Source organism: Crocodylus siamensis, chromosome 6 (assembly GCF_052110815.1).
Source record: "Crocodylus siamensis isolate JL-2025a chromosome 6, ASM5211081v1, whole genome shotgun sequence".
Taxonomy (NCBI): Eukaryota; Metazoa; Chordata; order Crocodylia; family Crocodylidae; genus Crocodylus; species Crocodylus siamensis.
The window spans coordinates 7,125,568-7,140,081 of record NC_143400.1 but is presented as its reverse complement, the minus strand read 5'-3'; the positions used below and the strand labels follow the sequence as shown (position 1 = coordinate 7,140,081).

The 14,514-nt window shown below is 58.9% G+C and overlaps 1 protein-coding gene across 1 annotated transcript; it reads left to right on the top strand.

The window, feature by feature from the left end:
* Window positions 1-1,083: 1,083 nt before the first annotated feature.
* LOC149860811 (uncharacterized) lies at window positions 1,084-4,357 on the top strand. The gene is made up of 8 exons (XM_090051634.1): window positions 1,084-1,144; window positions 1,374-1,409; window positions 1,912-2,004; window positions 2,526-2,612; window positions 2,722-2,902; window positions 3,086-3,121; window positions 3,594-3,644; window positions 4,203-4,357. Exons 1-8 carry the CDS (start codon window positions 1,084-1,086, stop codon window positions 4,234-4,236), a joined length of 579 nt encoding a protein of 192 aa, XP_089907760.1. The 3' UTR covers window positions 4,237-4,357.
* The last annotated feature ends 10,157 nt before the right edge of the window (window positions 4,358-14,514 follow it).

Here is a 14,514-nt window from a genome sequence, read left to right as displayed (position 1 = left end):
AGGGCTTGCTGAGGAGCTCTGTAAACTAAGCCTCCTGCTTACAGCTGTGTTGCTTTTCGTATGATAAAAAACTCCTGGCAGCTTGTCCTGTAGCGCCCTCGTGCCTACAGCTGCTTGATGGCTCGTGCACGTGGGGCTGGGGGAGGTTATAACCAGAAAGTGCTTTTTGCTGATCCATGAAAGTTAACCCAGTTCTGCATGTGGTCCCTGGAAGTCGTCCCCATGCAGAGGATGCTCTAGCCTGGGCCTGGGCAGGGCTACGCCCGCAGTCCTGGCTGGTGCTGGTCAGGCCAGGTGTGGATGGGCATGGAGCCAGGGACAGGGCATGGCAACTGAGTGGGGGAAAAGAGAGCCGAGGGGGGAGACTGAGCTGTGGCATGAAGAGACTGAGAGTGAGAAGCAGCAGAAAGCAGCAGGGGAGACATTTAAGCTTGGGGCTCAGCCAGAGACCCTTAATCCTGCTGGGGTAGGAGAGGAATTGCCTGGTGCCCAGGACCTGGACCTGGGCATGAGCCCGGCTGGGGGACTCTCCTTCAGCAGCAAGCACAGACTCCAGTTCAACTGTGGCATTAAACAGCAGCCTGGACCCAGGCGGCCATGCTCAGACTGTTACTAGATCCATGTCGTGTGCAGTTCTTGGCTGGCTCTTGGCATTTGGGATCTGGGCACCCCCCCGGCCCCTACCACTGGAACAAGCAGGATGGGATAAGCTTTGGTAGGGGCCAATGGGGAAGGTCCCCATGGCCTCTGTGTGTGCCAGGGAGGCTGGAGCGAAGCCTGGGCCTTGCATGGGGTGTCTGGGGGCCTGGGCACGGAGACAAAGGGACCCAAGGACATCCAGATCCCTGGGGCAGGGGGCCAGCACAGCTAATCCAGTCTAACCGTCACTTCCTCCTGCAAGTCCTGGGGGCTGTTTACCCGTCAGGTGTTTCCTCCTTCGTTAGCCCGGTGGTTAGTGCCCCGGAGCCCTCCCTGCTCCTTCCATTGGTGCCTGGCACCTATATAAGGCAACAAGTGCAGCCTGAGCCCTGCACACCTCGGCTGGATAAGACCTCCTAAGTCTCTGTCCTGTCTCCTCTCACCATGATGAAGCCCTGGGTTTTCCTGGCGCTGGCAAGCGTCACCTGCAGCCTGGTGGCTGGACGTGAGTAGGGACCATTGCCCTGCCGGGTGGAGGGTAATATGGGGCAGGGAGCAGGGTCTGGGGGACATGGCAGCAGGAGGGCCCCTGTGGCTGACCCTCGCACTAGTGAACTCCCACTCCTTTTTCCCTGCCTTGCATGGGGGTAGGGGGGATCTCAGCTTGCACCCCGTAGCACCGTGCCCAGAGAAGGGGCTCCCAGCATGAACACATCTTTCCCTTCCCGTTGCAGAAACAACTCTGATCCCGGAAACCTCTGACAGCCCCTGTAAGTACCCACGGGCACAGGATCCCGTCATGCCGGTATTCAGCTCTTCCTGATAACGAGGCAGCAGAGATGGGATCCTCCCAAGGCCGGGGGAGAGATTGAGGCCACTCTGCTCAGGCCCCAGTCTGAGTCCTGCCAAAACCTAGAGCAGGGACCCCTCCCCAGGCCTCCCTGGTGAGGGCTGTGGCTGCCAGGGCCCACCCCGCAGCTGGGGATCATCTCTGGCATGCTGATCCCCCCGGGAGGGCACCGGCCACCCCAGGGGAATCCAGAGGATGCTTTGCTGGCCTCACTGCATCTCTGGGGGGATCAGGGAGCACTGGGTGGGGGAAAGGGGTATCTCCATGCGGCGTATCTCCGCCCTGATACTGGGGCTGGCTCTGGTGGGGGGCATGACATGTGTGATAGAAGTGCTGGCACACACCATGTGTAAGTGTCCCTGGGTCCGGCTGGGGCTGGGGAATCCAGCCGCCCTGCGCCACATCTCTCTCCTCTGTTCCAGCTGCAGATACCGCTACCACTGACCCTACCACTACCACTGACCCTACCACTACCACTACCACTGCCACTACCACCATGCCTCCCACCAGCACTGGTGAGTCAGTCAGATAGGGGGACTCTGACTGCCTCAGTGCTCGGACGGGGGCAGAGGGGGAAGTTGAGGAATAGAGAGCAGGGCTGGGGTGCTGTTGTAGCCATCATGGCCCCAAAAAGGTGCAAGGATCAGAGTTTGCATTGAAGTGAGGTTGTGGTTGAGAGCCCCTCCAGCCCCTCTGCCAGGGACCTAGTGAGGGTGGGTAAAGGTAGCCCCGGGCGCCTTGCCCAAAGGAGCTCAGCGCATGTCACGCCCTGGCCTGGCCTTTGCTCTGCCTGGACTGGACCTGCCCATCCCAGCTGGAGCAGGCTGGGACGTAGGCAGGGGAATAGTGTGGGCAACGAGCCCATAAATCATTGGCCCATGCAGCGTATCTCCGCCCTGATACTGGGGCTGGCTCTGGTGGGGGGCAAGACATGTGTGATAGAAGTGCTGGCACACACCATGTGTAAGTGTCCCTGGGTCCGGCTGGGGCTGGGGAATCCAGCCGCCCTGCGCCACATCTCTCTCCTCTGTTCCAGCTGCAGATACCACTACCACTGACACTACCACTACCACTGACCCTACCACTACCACTGCCACTACCACCATGCCTCCCACCAGCACTGGTGAGTCTGGGAGTCCCGGGTGCAAGTCCTGGGGGCCGTGGTCTCCCCTGCGTCCAGGTGCCTTTAAGCGGCCGCACATGCAAACAGTTTCCATTCTCTCTCGTTTCAGCTGCCCCGGCCTCGACACTGCCCACCAGCACCGGGTGCGTCCCGTGGACCCCATGCCCTGGCAAGCCCATGCCCAGTGTGGCGAAGGTCTGGAAGGCGTGGGAGCTCTGGCAGTTGTGCTGTATCAGGTGTGTCAGGCACCAAACCTTCCCTGGCTGCCGGCGGCCCGGGCCACGGTTCCCGTAAGTGTCTCGGAGGGAGATTTCCCTGAGCCCCAGGCCCAGCCTCAGACCCGCCGAGCTAGCATGCCAATAATGCTCGTGGCACGTGGCCGTGGCCCGGCTGTGTTTGTCCCCTGGTGCCTCTGGGGTCTGGGCCCATCCAAGAGTCCCATGGAAAATCCCCATCTTCCTCTTCTTTTGCAGCTACAACTGCTCCAGCCCTGTCACCTCTCAGCCCAGGTGAGTCTGGGCGCCAGTGTGTGCATGTCCAAGGTCCCCCGGGGGTGCCACGGGATGAGCCTCATCCATGCCCAGGGCAGGGTGGGGAGTCCAGGGAGCAGTGCCCCTGGAAGACCTGCATTTCCCAGGGTTTCTGCTGCATGGTGCTGCTCCCCACCCCCAGCCTGGGGGTAACCCCTGTCTGCCTGCAGACCCTGGCCTCACTCAGGATAGACCCTCTCCAGGGGTCTTAGCGCCATGGCTGCCCCAGCCCATCCCCAGGGGTTGGTACCAGCTGTGGACTCTTAATTCAAATGAAGCTATCCCTGAGGCCAAGCTCAGCTCGGGGAGACCGAAGCTGCCTTTGGGGCCCTAATGGCATGCCAGACAAGTGCTGTTGCCTTTGTCTGGGGGTGGGAAGGGGGTCTGAGGCTGGGAGGAGCAGCAGGAGCCAGGGACTGTGCTGTTACCTCAGTGCTCATGTCTCCTGCAGCCTCACAAAGAGACCAGGGTTTTCTCCATCGCATTCTTGGATGAAGAGATGGTGAGCACTGAGGGGCAGGCATGGGGACCGGGGCTGGGGGGAGTGGGCATGAGGGAGGGAGAGGGTGGAGAGATGGGATTGAGGGGCCTCTCAGGACTGGTGTTGATCCATCCGTGCTGGCCATGGGGCAGCAGGGCCCACAGTGCTCGGGGCCGTTGGGGCACAGCATGGCTGCACGGGGTGACCCCTCACCATGCACAGAGCAGAGCCAGGCCCTGGGGGAAACAGGATTGGATCCATTCTTGGAGAAAGCTATTGAGCACAGGAGCGAGGGGCACGGCCTCTGGATCACAACGTCCTGGACCCTCGATGCTGGAGGCTGCAAGAGAGCGAGGAACGGGGGGAAACACCCTGCTCAGCCCCTGTCACTCTCCCTTCCAGCCTCCACTCTCTGCCCCTGTGTGACATGGGAGATGGGGCAAGCTGGACCTAAGCTCTGGCAAGCCTTATGACTCGCCATGGTGACCTTTTCCCGGGCATCCCCATGGAGGTGGGACAAAGAGGGTCCCCGCATCTCCCCAGCCCCAGCTCATGTCTTCTGTTCCCATCACTTCCCAGGTGCACAAGGAGGTGCCAGCCCTTTCATGGGTGATCGCGGCCCAGGCAGCCCCAGTGCTGAGGAGCCGGTGCCCTGCACGGGACCCCTCCACTGCCACAGCTCCGTGCTGAGATCCAGCTTCTGTCAACCCCGCTAATAAAGCCCCAAGCACCCAGCACCCGTGTGTCCTCCCTGGTGCGCAACCTCCCCAGGGCTGCCTTAAGGGCACCCTCAATGATCCCATGGTCCTCAGGGGCCAGGAGAAGCCCCACCAGGGCAGGGGTGTGGTGGGTGGGAACAGTACCCCAGGGGAGTGCCTCCCCCTCCTAGCCCCTGCTCTGGTCTCAGAGCACTTGCTATTTGCCCCTCTGGCAGGGAAGCCTGGTTTCCCAGGTGGGCTGTAAGCGGAGCCTGGGGCTGAGCCGGGAATCAGATCCCTTGTCCCTTGGTGTGCAGAGGTGGCAGGAATCCCTCCAAGCTGTGGGGTGGACACAGGGAATCAGAGGACATGAGGGTGGGAAGGGACCTCAGGTCACATCGAGTCCAACCCCCGCTCCAAGCAGGAGCAGCCCCGACTACATCATCCCAGCCAAGGCTTTGTCTCGCCAGGGCTTAAAAACCTCCAAGGATGGAAAGTCCACCACCTCTCTAGGTAGCCTGTTCCAGCACTTCACCACTCTCCTAGTGAGACAGTTTTTCCTAATATCCAGCCTCAACTTCCCTTGCTGCAGCATGAGCCCATTGCTCCTTGTCCTACCACCACTGAGAACAGGCCAGCTCCATCCTCTTTGGACCCACCCTGCAGGGTGCAACCACCATTCAGCCCCCCTCGGTCTTCTCTTCCCAAGATTAAATCAGCCCAGTTCCCTCGGCCTTTCCTCACCAGTCATGTCCCCCAGCACCCGAACCATCTTCACTGCCCTTTGCTAGACTCTCTCCAACGTGTCCACATGCGTTCTGTAGTGGGGGCCCAAAACTGAACGCAAGACTCCAGATGTGGCCTCCCCAGTGCTGAATAGAGGGGAATAGCCACTTTTCTTGGTGTGCTGGCATCGCTGCTACCAGTGCAGCCCAGGATGCCCTTAGCCTTGGCAACACGGGCACACTGCTGGCTCACGTGAATGAGATGGGACCAGAGGCCAGAACTGGAGCTGTGGAAACCCAAGGATCCTGGTGGTTTGTGCAATGCTGCTTTACCTGCAGCATAGGCAGCCGCCCAGGCCTCCTCTGGTGATGGAGACACCCCAAGCTTCATCCTGGGCTGTGCTGGAGAGAGCAAAGGAAAGGTAACAGCTCCCTGTCTCAGATGGGCACATGAGGGGCAGCTCCGAGGAGGTGTCCAGTTTTCCCAGTGCCCCTGAGAGCTGGGCTCTGATAGTCCAACTCAAACGCAATGGGAAAGAAACTGGGGGATGGGGGGCCTGGAGCACTTGCATCTGAGAAGGGAGAATTAATTCTTGGAGGGGCTCAAGGATGGGAAAATCCAGGACTAAATATTCACCACTTTGGGGTTGACATGGCTGAGTGGCCCCGTGCAGATGGGAGCAACCCAGTTGCAATCCAGCTTTTGGACTGGATGAGACACTGCGAATCCACAGGATGAAGCATGCTGTCCTGGCCCTGGAGACGTGGCCACCTGCACCTACAGGGTCATTGTGAGCTCTGTGCCAGTGGCTCCATCCCACTGCTCCTACCCTGGTGCTCCAAAACCATGGCTGGGATGATTTAGCTGGGGTTTATCCTGTCTGGAGCAGGGTGTTGGACTACATGTGACCCCTGAGGTCCCTTCCAACCCTCATTTTCTACGATGCCATGATTTGATACCCCACAGCTGCTACGTCAGGCAGCCCTGGGTTGAGTTCAGCTTCTTGGATGGGCTGCTTTTTGCTGAGATGTTGAGGCATCAGGGCCAAGGAGCTGTCTGAGCTGAGGGCCTCGGTGATGTTTAACAACTCCTGGAACAAGGGAAGTTCCCCGGAGCTGGAAAAATGAATGTCCTGCCAGGGCCTAGAGAGTGTAAACAGGTCGACACGGGCCCTTCGCAGTCAGCCAGGGCAGAAGAGATTGGAGCCAGTGAACACAGAGGGATTTGGGGTCAAGGTGGGGGGGAGTCCAAGGGCTCTGTGGGCCCCAGGTCAGGCAGTGGGGTCCTGCCTTCCTTTGCACCACGGGGCATGGCTTTCGGCTCAGGCTCTGTGAACCAGCCTGCAGCAGAGGTCGTGGGGCACTGGCAGGGCTGTGCCCTCGCAGCCGACTCGTGCACCCATGTGCCTGCGTGCAAGGGTGGGAAGAGGACAGGGGACCTCGCTCACCCGGCACCTCCCTTCCCATGGCATGCTCTGGGAGCCTGCTGGGACCCAGGCACTGGCTTTATGAAGGGCGTCTGTCCGAGTTAGGCCCAGCCTGCCACCCCTGAGCCCCTGAGGACTCTGCTGCTTCTACCAACAGCTGCCGGTGACTTGATTCCAGCCTGAGCTGCTAACCACAGTGGAAATAACACCCCCCCACCCCACCCTAATTTGATACCTCCTCTTGCTTTTGAAACCAAAAGCTGCATCCTGAGATGCAGCATTTTGCAGAGGCTTGTTTAGTTATATCCCAATCAACCCCTGTGCATGAAAGTGTGCTGCGCCAGCCCGGTAGGACGAAGTCCCAGTGGAGGCTAAACTCCGTCTCAGGGCTGTCGGCCATGTAATGGAAAGTTGAGACATCATTAGTCGGAGGAACAGCACCAAAGAGGCCAAAAGTGTCCGGGGGGGAGGCGTGGAACGAGTCCCATCCGTTTCCCCGGGTCTGGATGGGCCCTGGAGAGCGCGCGGCGGTGGTTTTTCATTTCGTAGCCATCTCTTCCATCCAACATTCCCCAGTGACAGGCTCCAGGTCAGCGAGATCTGAGCGGAGCGCAGGTATGTGCACGCCAGCCGTTCCAGCAACAGCTCTTCTGTCAGCAGAGGATGATGTGCGAGACGGGGAGACAGGGCTTCTGTCGCTGCAGTTCCCTGCCAACGCGGCTCACGCTCTCTTGTTAGCCCCCTTCCAGGGTCGGGGCTGGTCTCCCGGAGCTGGAGCGACGGCACGTCAACTGCAGCCTGCTCCGGTACCAGCGCTACTCAGTGCTCGGGGCAAAGGGGCTTTGTTCCAACTTAACTTCAATCACCCTGTCGAAGCAGCGCAGACCGAGCTGGTAGAAACACTTCTTAGCAGCGCTGCTTTTTAACGGCAAATCTCATATGCTGAAAGCCACGTTCTCTAGCACCGGGGCTGCTGCAGGGCAGCAGCCTAGTGCTGGTTGCCCTCTGGGAGGGCGACCTCTTAGCTCCGGGGCTGTGGGGCGAGATGGCAGGGCAGGGGAGACGCTGCCCTTGGCCTATCTCAAGTTGGTGCAATAAAGTAGGTGCTGTTGCTGCGACGTCCTGTTATAGACTCAGAAAACCGGAGGGCGGGAAGGGACCTCAGGAGGTCACACCTAGTCCAGCCCCCTGCTCCAAGCAGGACCAGCCCCAACTATATCATCCCAGCCCAGGCTTTGTCTCACCAGGTTTTGAAATCCCCCAAAGATGGAGCTTCCAGCACCTCTCTGGGCAACCTGCTCCAGTGCTTCACCGCCCTCCTAGTGAGAAAATTCTTCCTAATATCCAACCTCAACTTCCCTTGCTGCAACTGGAGCCCATTGCTCCTTGTCCTGTCACCTGCCCCCACCAAAAACAGCCCAGCTCCATCCACTTTGCAGCCCCGCTGCAGGGAGTTGAACACTGCTAGTCCATCTCCTCTCGGTCTCCTCTTCTCCAAACTAAATAAGCCCAGTTCCCCCAGTCTTTCCTCACCAGTCATGTGCCCCAGTCCCCAGTCCATTTTTGTTGCCCTCCACTGGACTCTTTTCAATTTGTCCACATCCTTTCTGTAGTGGGGGGCCCGAAACAAGACACAGGACTCCAGATGTGGCCTCCCCAGTACTAAATAGAGGGGAGCTCGATCTGCTGGTAACACTCCTGCCTGTGAAGCCCAGGATACCATTAGCCTTCTGGGCAACAAGGAAGGTGCACTGCTGGCTCCTATTCACCTTCTTGTCCACTGTCACCCCCAGGTCCTGTTCTGCAGAGCTGCTGCCCAGCCAGCCAGCTCCCAGCCTGCACCGGTGCATGGGATTGCCCCGTCCTAAGTGCAGGACTTCGCACTTGTCCTTGTTGAACCTCATGAGATTTCTTTTGGCTCAATCCTCCAATTTTTCTAGGTGATTCTGAATCCTAGCCCTGCCCTCCCCAGTATCTGCTACTCCCCGCAGCTTGGTGTCATCCTCAGACTTGCTGAGGGTGCACTGTAAACGCTATCGCTGCGGTATAGCTCGGTGCTAAGCCACAGGGCTCTTCCCAGCCCCATGCCAAGCCAGCATGACAGCTGAAAAGTCAAGCAAAGCCATGGGGAAAGGCTGCCAGCGAGTTCCCCCAGCAAGGCCTTGGCCACGTGGAAGGTTTCTGTTTTTGCTGGGCTGGAAGCTGAAGCTACCCCACTCCAGGCATTGGTGAAGACCAGTTGAGCCCACGGTGACAGTCATTCACCAGTGACTAGGAGCCGTGTAGCATCCCAGCTATGCTACCGCTGACAGCTGGGTTCGTCAGCACGGGCTTGTCAACACGACTAGCAAATCCCATGCAGGCAGACTGCTAAGACTGACTTTGGAGAGGGCTTGGCTCTGAGCTCTTCCTCTTTAGGCATCTCTGGACTAACGAGCTTCGCATTTGAAGGGCTTTGAACGTTCGGTCCCAAAGGATGCATCCAAATGAGGCTGCTTTGTGTGGTGTAGGAATGATGTTGTCTAGGAAATAGGTGAGAGACAAGGCTTTTAGTGGGCGATATCTTTTTATCAGACCAACTCGAGGTAGACGTAGTCAAGCCTTTTGAAAGCAGGGCATTCTTTTTCCACTGAGGCCTGAAAACAGGGCCACGAAACTGGAGGGGACAGATCAGTTCCCAGAGGAAGGACAAGTAAAGCTGGCTCGCTCTAGCGGGAGATCAAGACTTTCAAAAAAAGGAAGAGGGTCGTTATGACCCGTGGCATGAAGAAAGATTAGCAGGGGTCCTCGTGCTTAGTGTGAGCTGCGTGTGAGCTAACAGGCAAAATCCTAGTGTGGACAAAAGTGGTGGTGGTTTTCACGGGTCAAAGCAAACTGGGAGAGGCAGCAATCCATGTGGTTGGGTGAGGGTATAAAGCTGTGATTTTGGGGGCTTCCTTGGTGTACTGTGAATGCTGGAGACTGGACTGACAGAGGCTCCAGCACAGATGAGGACGATGGTGGATGCAATGCCAGACGCCTCGTTTAGCAAACCCAGGGAAAGGAAGCAGGTTTGGGTAGCCGAAGTCTTTTAAAAATGCGGCTCCAGCGCTGGAGGCTGAGGGCATGGGGACCGCTGGCTGTCATGCGCGGTATCTCCTTTAGCTGAGCTCTGGGCTGCCAATCTTTGCAGCAAGGAATCCCCCTGGAGACACGGACTGAGTTTTCCCTGACAGCTCCTCTTAGTGCACTTGTTCCCAGAGGCCGGCAACGGTGTTAGTAGCAATGGATTTACTCAGAACAGAGAGGAGCTTAATTTGAAACCTGGCCAACAGGCCCTCCTGGTTTATTGTGTCGCCCGGCGTAATCCCGTGTGAAGGGACTTGGCACAAGACAGCGGGTCTGCAAAAGGTGCTTTGATTACACCCGTCTTGATGTGCGCTGCTTTAAAAGGGGCTGATTTCAGAGGCGCCGAGAAAGAGATGCTGTCGAGTACCTGGCCGTGGAGGAGAGCAGCTGTATAATATGCCGGCTGTGACAGCCCAGCTGGGATGCAGCAGTGGCTTGGCCTGCCGAGCTGGGGGAGTCTTCTGTATCACACAGCAGCACTGATGAGACCCCCAGATCTGTGATTCTCCAACAGGGTGTCCTGAGATCCCTTTCAGGGGGGCCCAGTTTGCAAACGCAAACCCAGAGATTTCATAGAAAATCCTAGGACAGGAGGGTTGGCAGGGACATCAGGAGGTCTCATCTAGTCCAACCCCCTGCTCAAAGCAGGACCAGTCCCAGCCCCAGCCCCAGCCCCAGCTAGATCATCCCAGCCCAGGCTTTGTCTAGCAGGGTCTTAAAAACCTCCAAGGATGGAATAGGCAATAGGCAGCCAGCGTCCACACCACAGTGGGCTTTCCCTGGTTTTTTGCCATGGAAGAATTACTCTAGTATTTTTCCAGAGTCAGAAAATGACGGAAAGCCAAGAGCTGGCATTTTGCGAGCAGTACCTGGAGGCTGCAAAGGTTGGGAGCCCCTGCCCTAGACTGTCCCACATCACAGGACTCCAGGAGATGGGGCTTTTGGGGGAGCACCAGTGCTCATGAGATGCTCAATTGAAACAAGTGGGAAGAGGGATCAAAGGGGCAGCAATGTCTAAATGGGGTGATGGGGCCTTCAGCTTCCCACGGATGCATGTGGCCAGTGTCACCACCGAGCGTGGACTTCTTGCCCCACTCAGAGGACGGTTTCTGGGGACACCACATTGGGAGGCACTGGGGAAGAGGCTGTACTTGCCTTTAGGGTGAAGTCCAAGCCTCAAGAAGCCTCTGCTCTTGGGTCCCGAACTAGCAGTGATCGTTGTGAGTCTCAGTACAGCCCCTGGGAGAGCAGGGGGCATCAGGCCCAGATCAGCCTCAGCAAGTGCAATGGATGCAAGGGAAGACCAGCCATGGGGGCTGGGATGGATACAGCCAACTGTGGGGCCAGTGACAGTGTCCTGGGGACATGGGACCCTCTGAGCACGGTGGGCAGCAGGGAGGCAGGCATAGATGTGGCTGGGTCTCTGGGATTTTTCCAAGCTCAGTCCTACCCGTGGCTGGGAGCTAGTGCAACCAGGACTAGGAGCAGGAGCTGTGGCGGGTGAGGCCCAGGCAGGCCTCAGGCCTCAGCGAGCTCCTGGCACCCAGACTCATACCCCTGCCCACATCCCACATGATGCCCGCTGCATCCTGCTGCTCCATGTGCCCAGAGATGCAGCGGTGGCGGCTATTTCAGCTAATTAAGTATATCGTCACTGGACTCATTCGGGACCCAATGAGCTGAGGCAGAGCGGTGCATTTCCTAAAGGACCTGTTTTTAATTACTGTTCCTCGTCAGCTCGCTAATGGGCTTGCATGCTAAGAAGAGTCCAGAGAATTCCTCCAGTGCAATATCGAAGCAATGCCGTCGTGCCCTGGAAAGCGGCCCCCCTTGCTGCTGCTTCCACCGTTTGGGCCCCCGGAGCCTTGTCCCAGAGTTTCCTCTTACCTCCACCGGGCACTACAGGTGGTTTTGCACCTTGGCACCTCCAGATGCTTACAGAGGAGCATTGGAAGCATGTGGGCTTTGTTCTGGTCTGTACCTTCTCCATTGTAATGATGTGGCCCTAATTAGCCAGCTCAGAGATGTTCATGCCTGGCTGGTTTCATAGTTTCACAGTTTCTAGGGTCGGAAGGGACAAGCACAGATCATCCAGTCCGAACCCCTGCCCTGGCAGGAAAGAGTACGGGGGTCAAATGACCCCAGCAAGGTGATTGTCAAGCCTTGTCTTAAACACCCCCAGGGTAGGAGCCAGCACCACTTTGCTTGGAAGCTGGTTCCAGGCCCTAGCCGCCCTGACCGTGAAGTCGCGCCTTCTGGTATCTAACCTAAACCTACCCTCTGCCAGCTTGTGACCGTTATTCCTGGTCACTCCTGGCGGTGCTCAGGGGAACAGGGACTCCCCCAGTGCCTGCTGGTCCCCCCTGACTAGTTTGTAACAGGCCACTAGACCCCCCTCAGCCTTCTCTTTTGGAGCCTGAACAGGTTCAGGTCCCGCAGCCTCTCCTCGTAGGGCCTGCCCTGCTGCCCCCCTGACCGTGCGAGTGGCCTCCTCTGGACCCTCTCCATGCTGTCGACATCCCTCCTGAAGTGCGGCGCCCAGAACTGGACGCAGTACTCCAGCCTGACCAGTGCCACATAGAGGGGGCGGATCACCTCCTTGGACCTGCTCGAAATGCATCTGTGGGTGTATGACAAGGTGCAGTTGCCTTCCTAACTGCCTCCCCACGCTGCCGGCCCATGTTCATCTTGGCATCAGTGATGACTCCAAGATCCTTTTCCGCCTCCGCACTGCCGAGAAGGGAGTTCCCCAGCCTGTAGGTATGGTGCTGGTTCTTCCTCCCCAGGTGCAGCACCTTGCACTTGTCGGTGGTGACTTGGCCTGGGCCAGCTGGATCAGGTGCTCCATGCCGGGAGCTTCATGTAAGCTCAGGAGAGCAGGGCGCCTTAGCCGCATGTGGGAGCTGGGGAAGGGCACAGCCGTGCCATGGCCTGGGGGTGCCAGGCAAGGATCCAGCAGCAGGCTGCCAGCAAGGGACCGCATCCCCTCTGCAATGTCGGCTGCCAAACATAGGCCCCGATGCCCTGACAGCCATGCTGCAGACCCGGGGGCGGGCAGGGGGCTGGGGCAGCTGCAAGAGGAGCATGCCAAGCTGGCAAGACTATGCCCAGAGCACGACATCTGGGTCCCCTGGTTGTTGTCCAGAGAGCTGTGCTATTGCCTGAGTTAGTGGAGCTCTCATAATGCCAGGGCCAAGCAGGGCTGGAGCCATGATAAGGGGCTGGGGGATAAGGGGCTGTGGGCATGCAATAAGGAAAGGCATGTATGCCACCCAGAGGCACTGTGAGGCTGGTACACATCCCATGCCACGCAGGGAGGAGCCCACTCTGAACACAGGCTGGACCTCATTCTAGACCTGGCCTTGTGGGGACCCAGGCAGTGGGAAGAGCCCCGAGACCCCCCTGGAAAGGACTCTCCAGCCTCCTCCCACCTGAGATGGTGCCAGGGGCCGCACTGGGCTCAGCGCTGATGCTCAAACCTGGGTGTTTGGACAGGAGGGCTCCATCCAGCCATGCTCCCACCTTTTTTTCCCAGCCCCTGACAGTCTCCCAGGCTGTCCCGACTGAGCTGCAATGTCTGTGCTGGACCCTTCCCCACCTCCTCCTCTGCCTGGTGCTGCCCAAATGGGGCCGGTCACGCAGACTCCAGCGCCACCGGCTGCCTTGACCCTCCGGACTGGCCTTCCTCACAGCCTGGAAGTCTTTGCGGCTGGGGGGTTCTGGGGCTGCCTCTGCCACTACCTCTCGGTTTGGCCTGGGTGGGTAAGACCCTTCCCAGGCTCTCAGCTGGGCCCTGAACTCATCCAGCCCTGCTCTGCTTGCTCCGGTGCATCACACCATGCACTAGTGCAGAACAAGCAGGGCTCTGGTTGTAGCTTTTTTTTTTTTTTTTTTTTCCGTTTTTTTGCACCGGTCCTGGAAGCACTGCAATGCCAGGTCAATGCATTGAGTGGATGGAGCACGCTCCGGTTCCACCACCCAATACCAAAAAGAATCTGCTCAATATAGACCTCCTACGGAGGACATATCAGAGACAATTACCCTGGGGAGCTCGCCTACGTGGTCACGCTGCTTCCCCTGCTCTGGTTGTAGCTGGCACGGGGAGACCCACCTGCCTGGCCTGTGAGCCCCGAGTCTTCCCGTTGAGTCTCTCCACACCCTTTCGGCCTAGTTCAGAACAACTCCTGGTGAGCAGCCCAGCACCGGGAGCTGGCGGGCGGCTCTAAGCCAGCACTGGAGCTGGTGAGGGATCGGGGTGCAACTGGGACGCGGCTGGAGCAGGCTGCTGGGGCGTTGATCTCCAGCTTCAAGGGGCTCCAGAAAATGGGGGAGCAGCTTGGAGGGGGCTGTCCATCACCCTGAGCTGGGATGGGCCCTGTGGGTACCAGTGCCTGGAGGGGATGACCTCCAGGGTGGGGACGGCAGGGGCAGCCCCGTGCCAAAGGTGCTACTGTCCCCTTCCACCTGTAGCAGTCCATGGTGGTTGGCGGGACTGCTGCGAACAGCACGAGGCCTGCACGGACCACGCCACACTGGGCACACGGTGGTCTTCTCCCCGAGGGCGTCTCCGCCAAGGCCAGACAGGACGTTGGTGGCGAAGGCCAGGCTGGGCTGTGCTCCCTTCCTTCTCCAGCTGCCCTCCTGTCTCTCTCCCGTGGCCCCAGAGCTCCTGGCAGGAGCTTCCCAGAGAAGCCGGGTCTCCTCGCTGGCAGGAGGAGCCAGCCGGGGTGGCTGCATAGTCGGGCATGGCCACACGAGGGCCCCCGAAGCCCGGGCCAGTGGTGGCAGGCGGAGGCTGCCAAGACCTCCAGGTCCCAGCTTCTCTTCAGGCTCTCAGACCCTGTCGGGGGGCGAGGGGACAAATCCCCTCCCTCCCTGTATGGAGATCCCCAAACCCAGATGCCTGCCCTAGCCTGAGGTGGGGGGTGCTGGC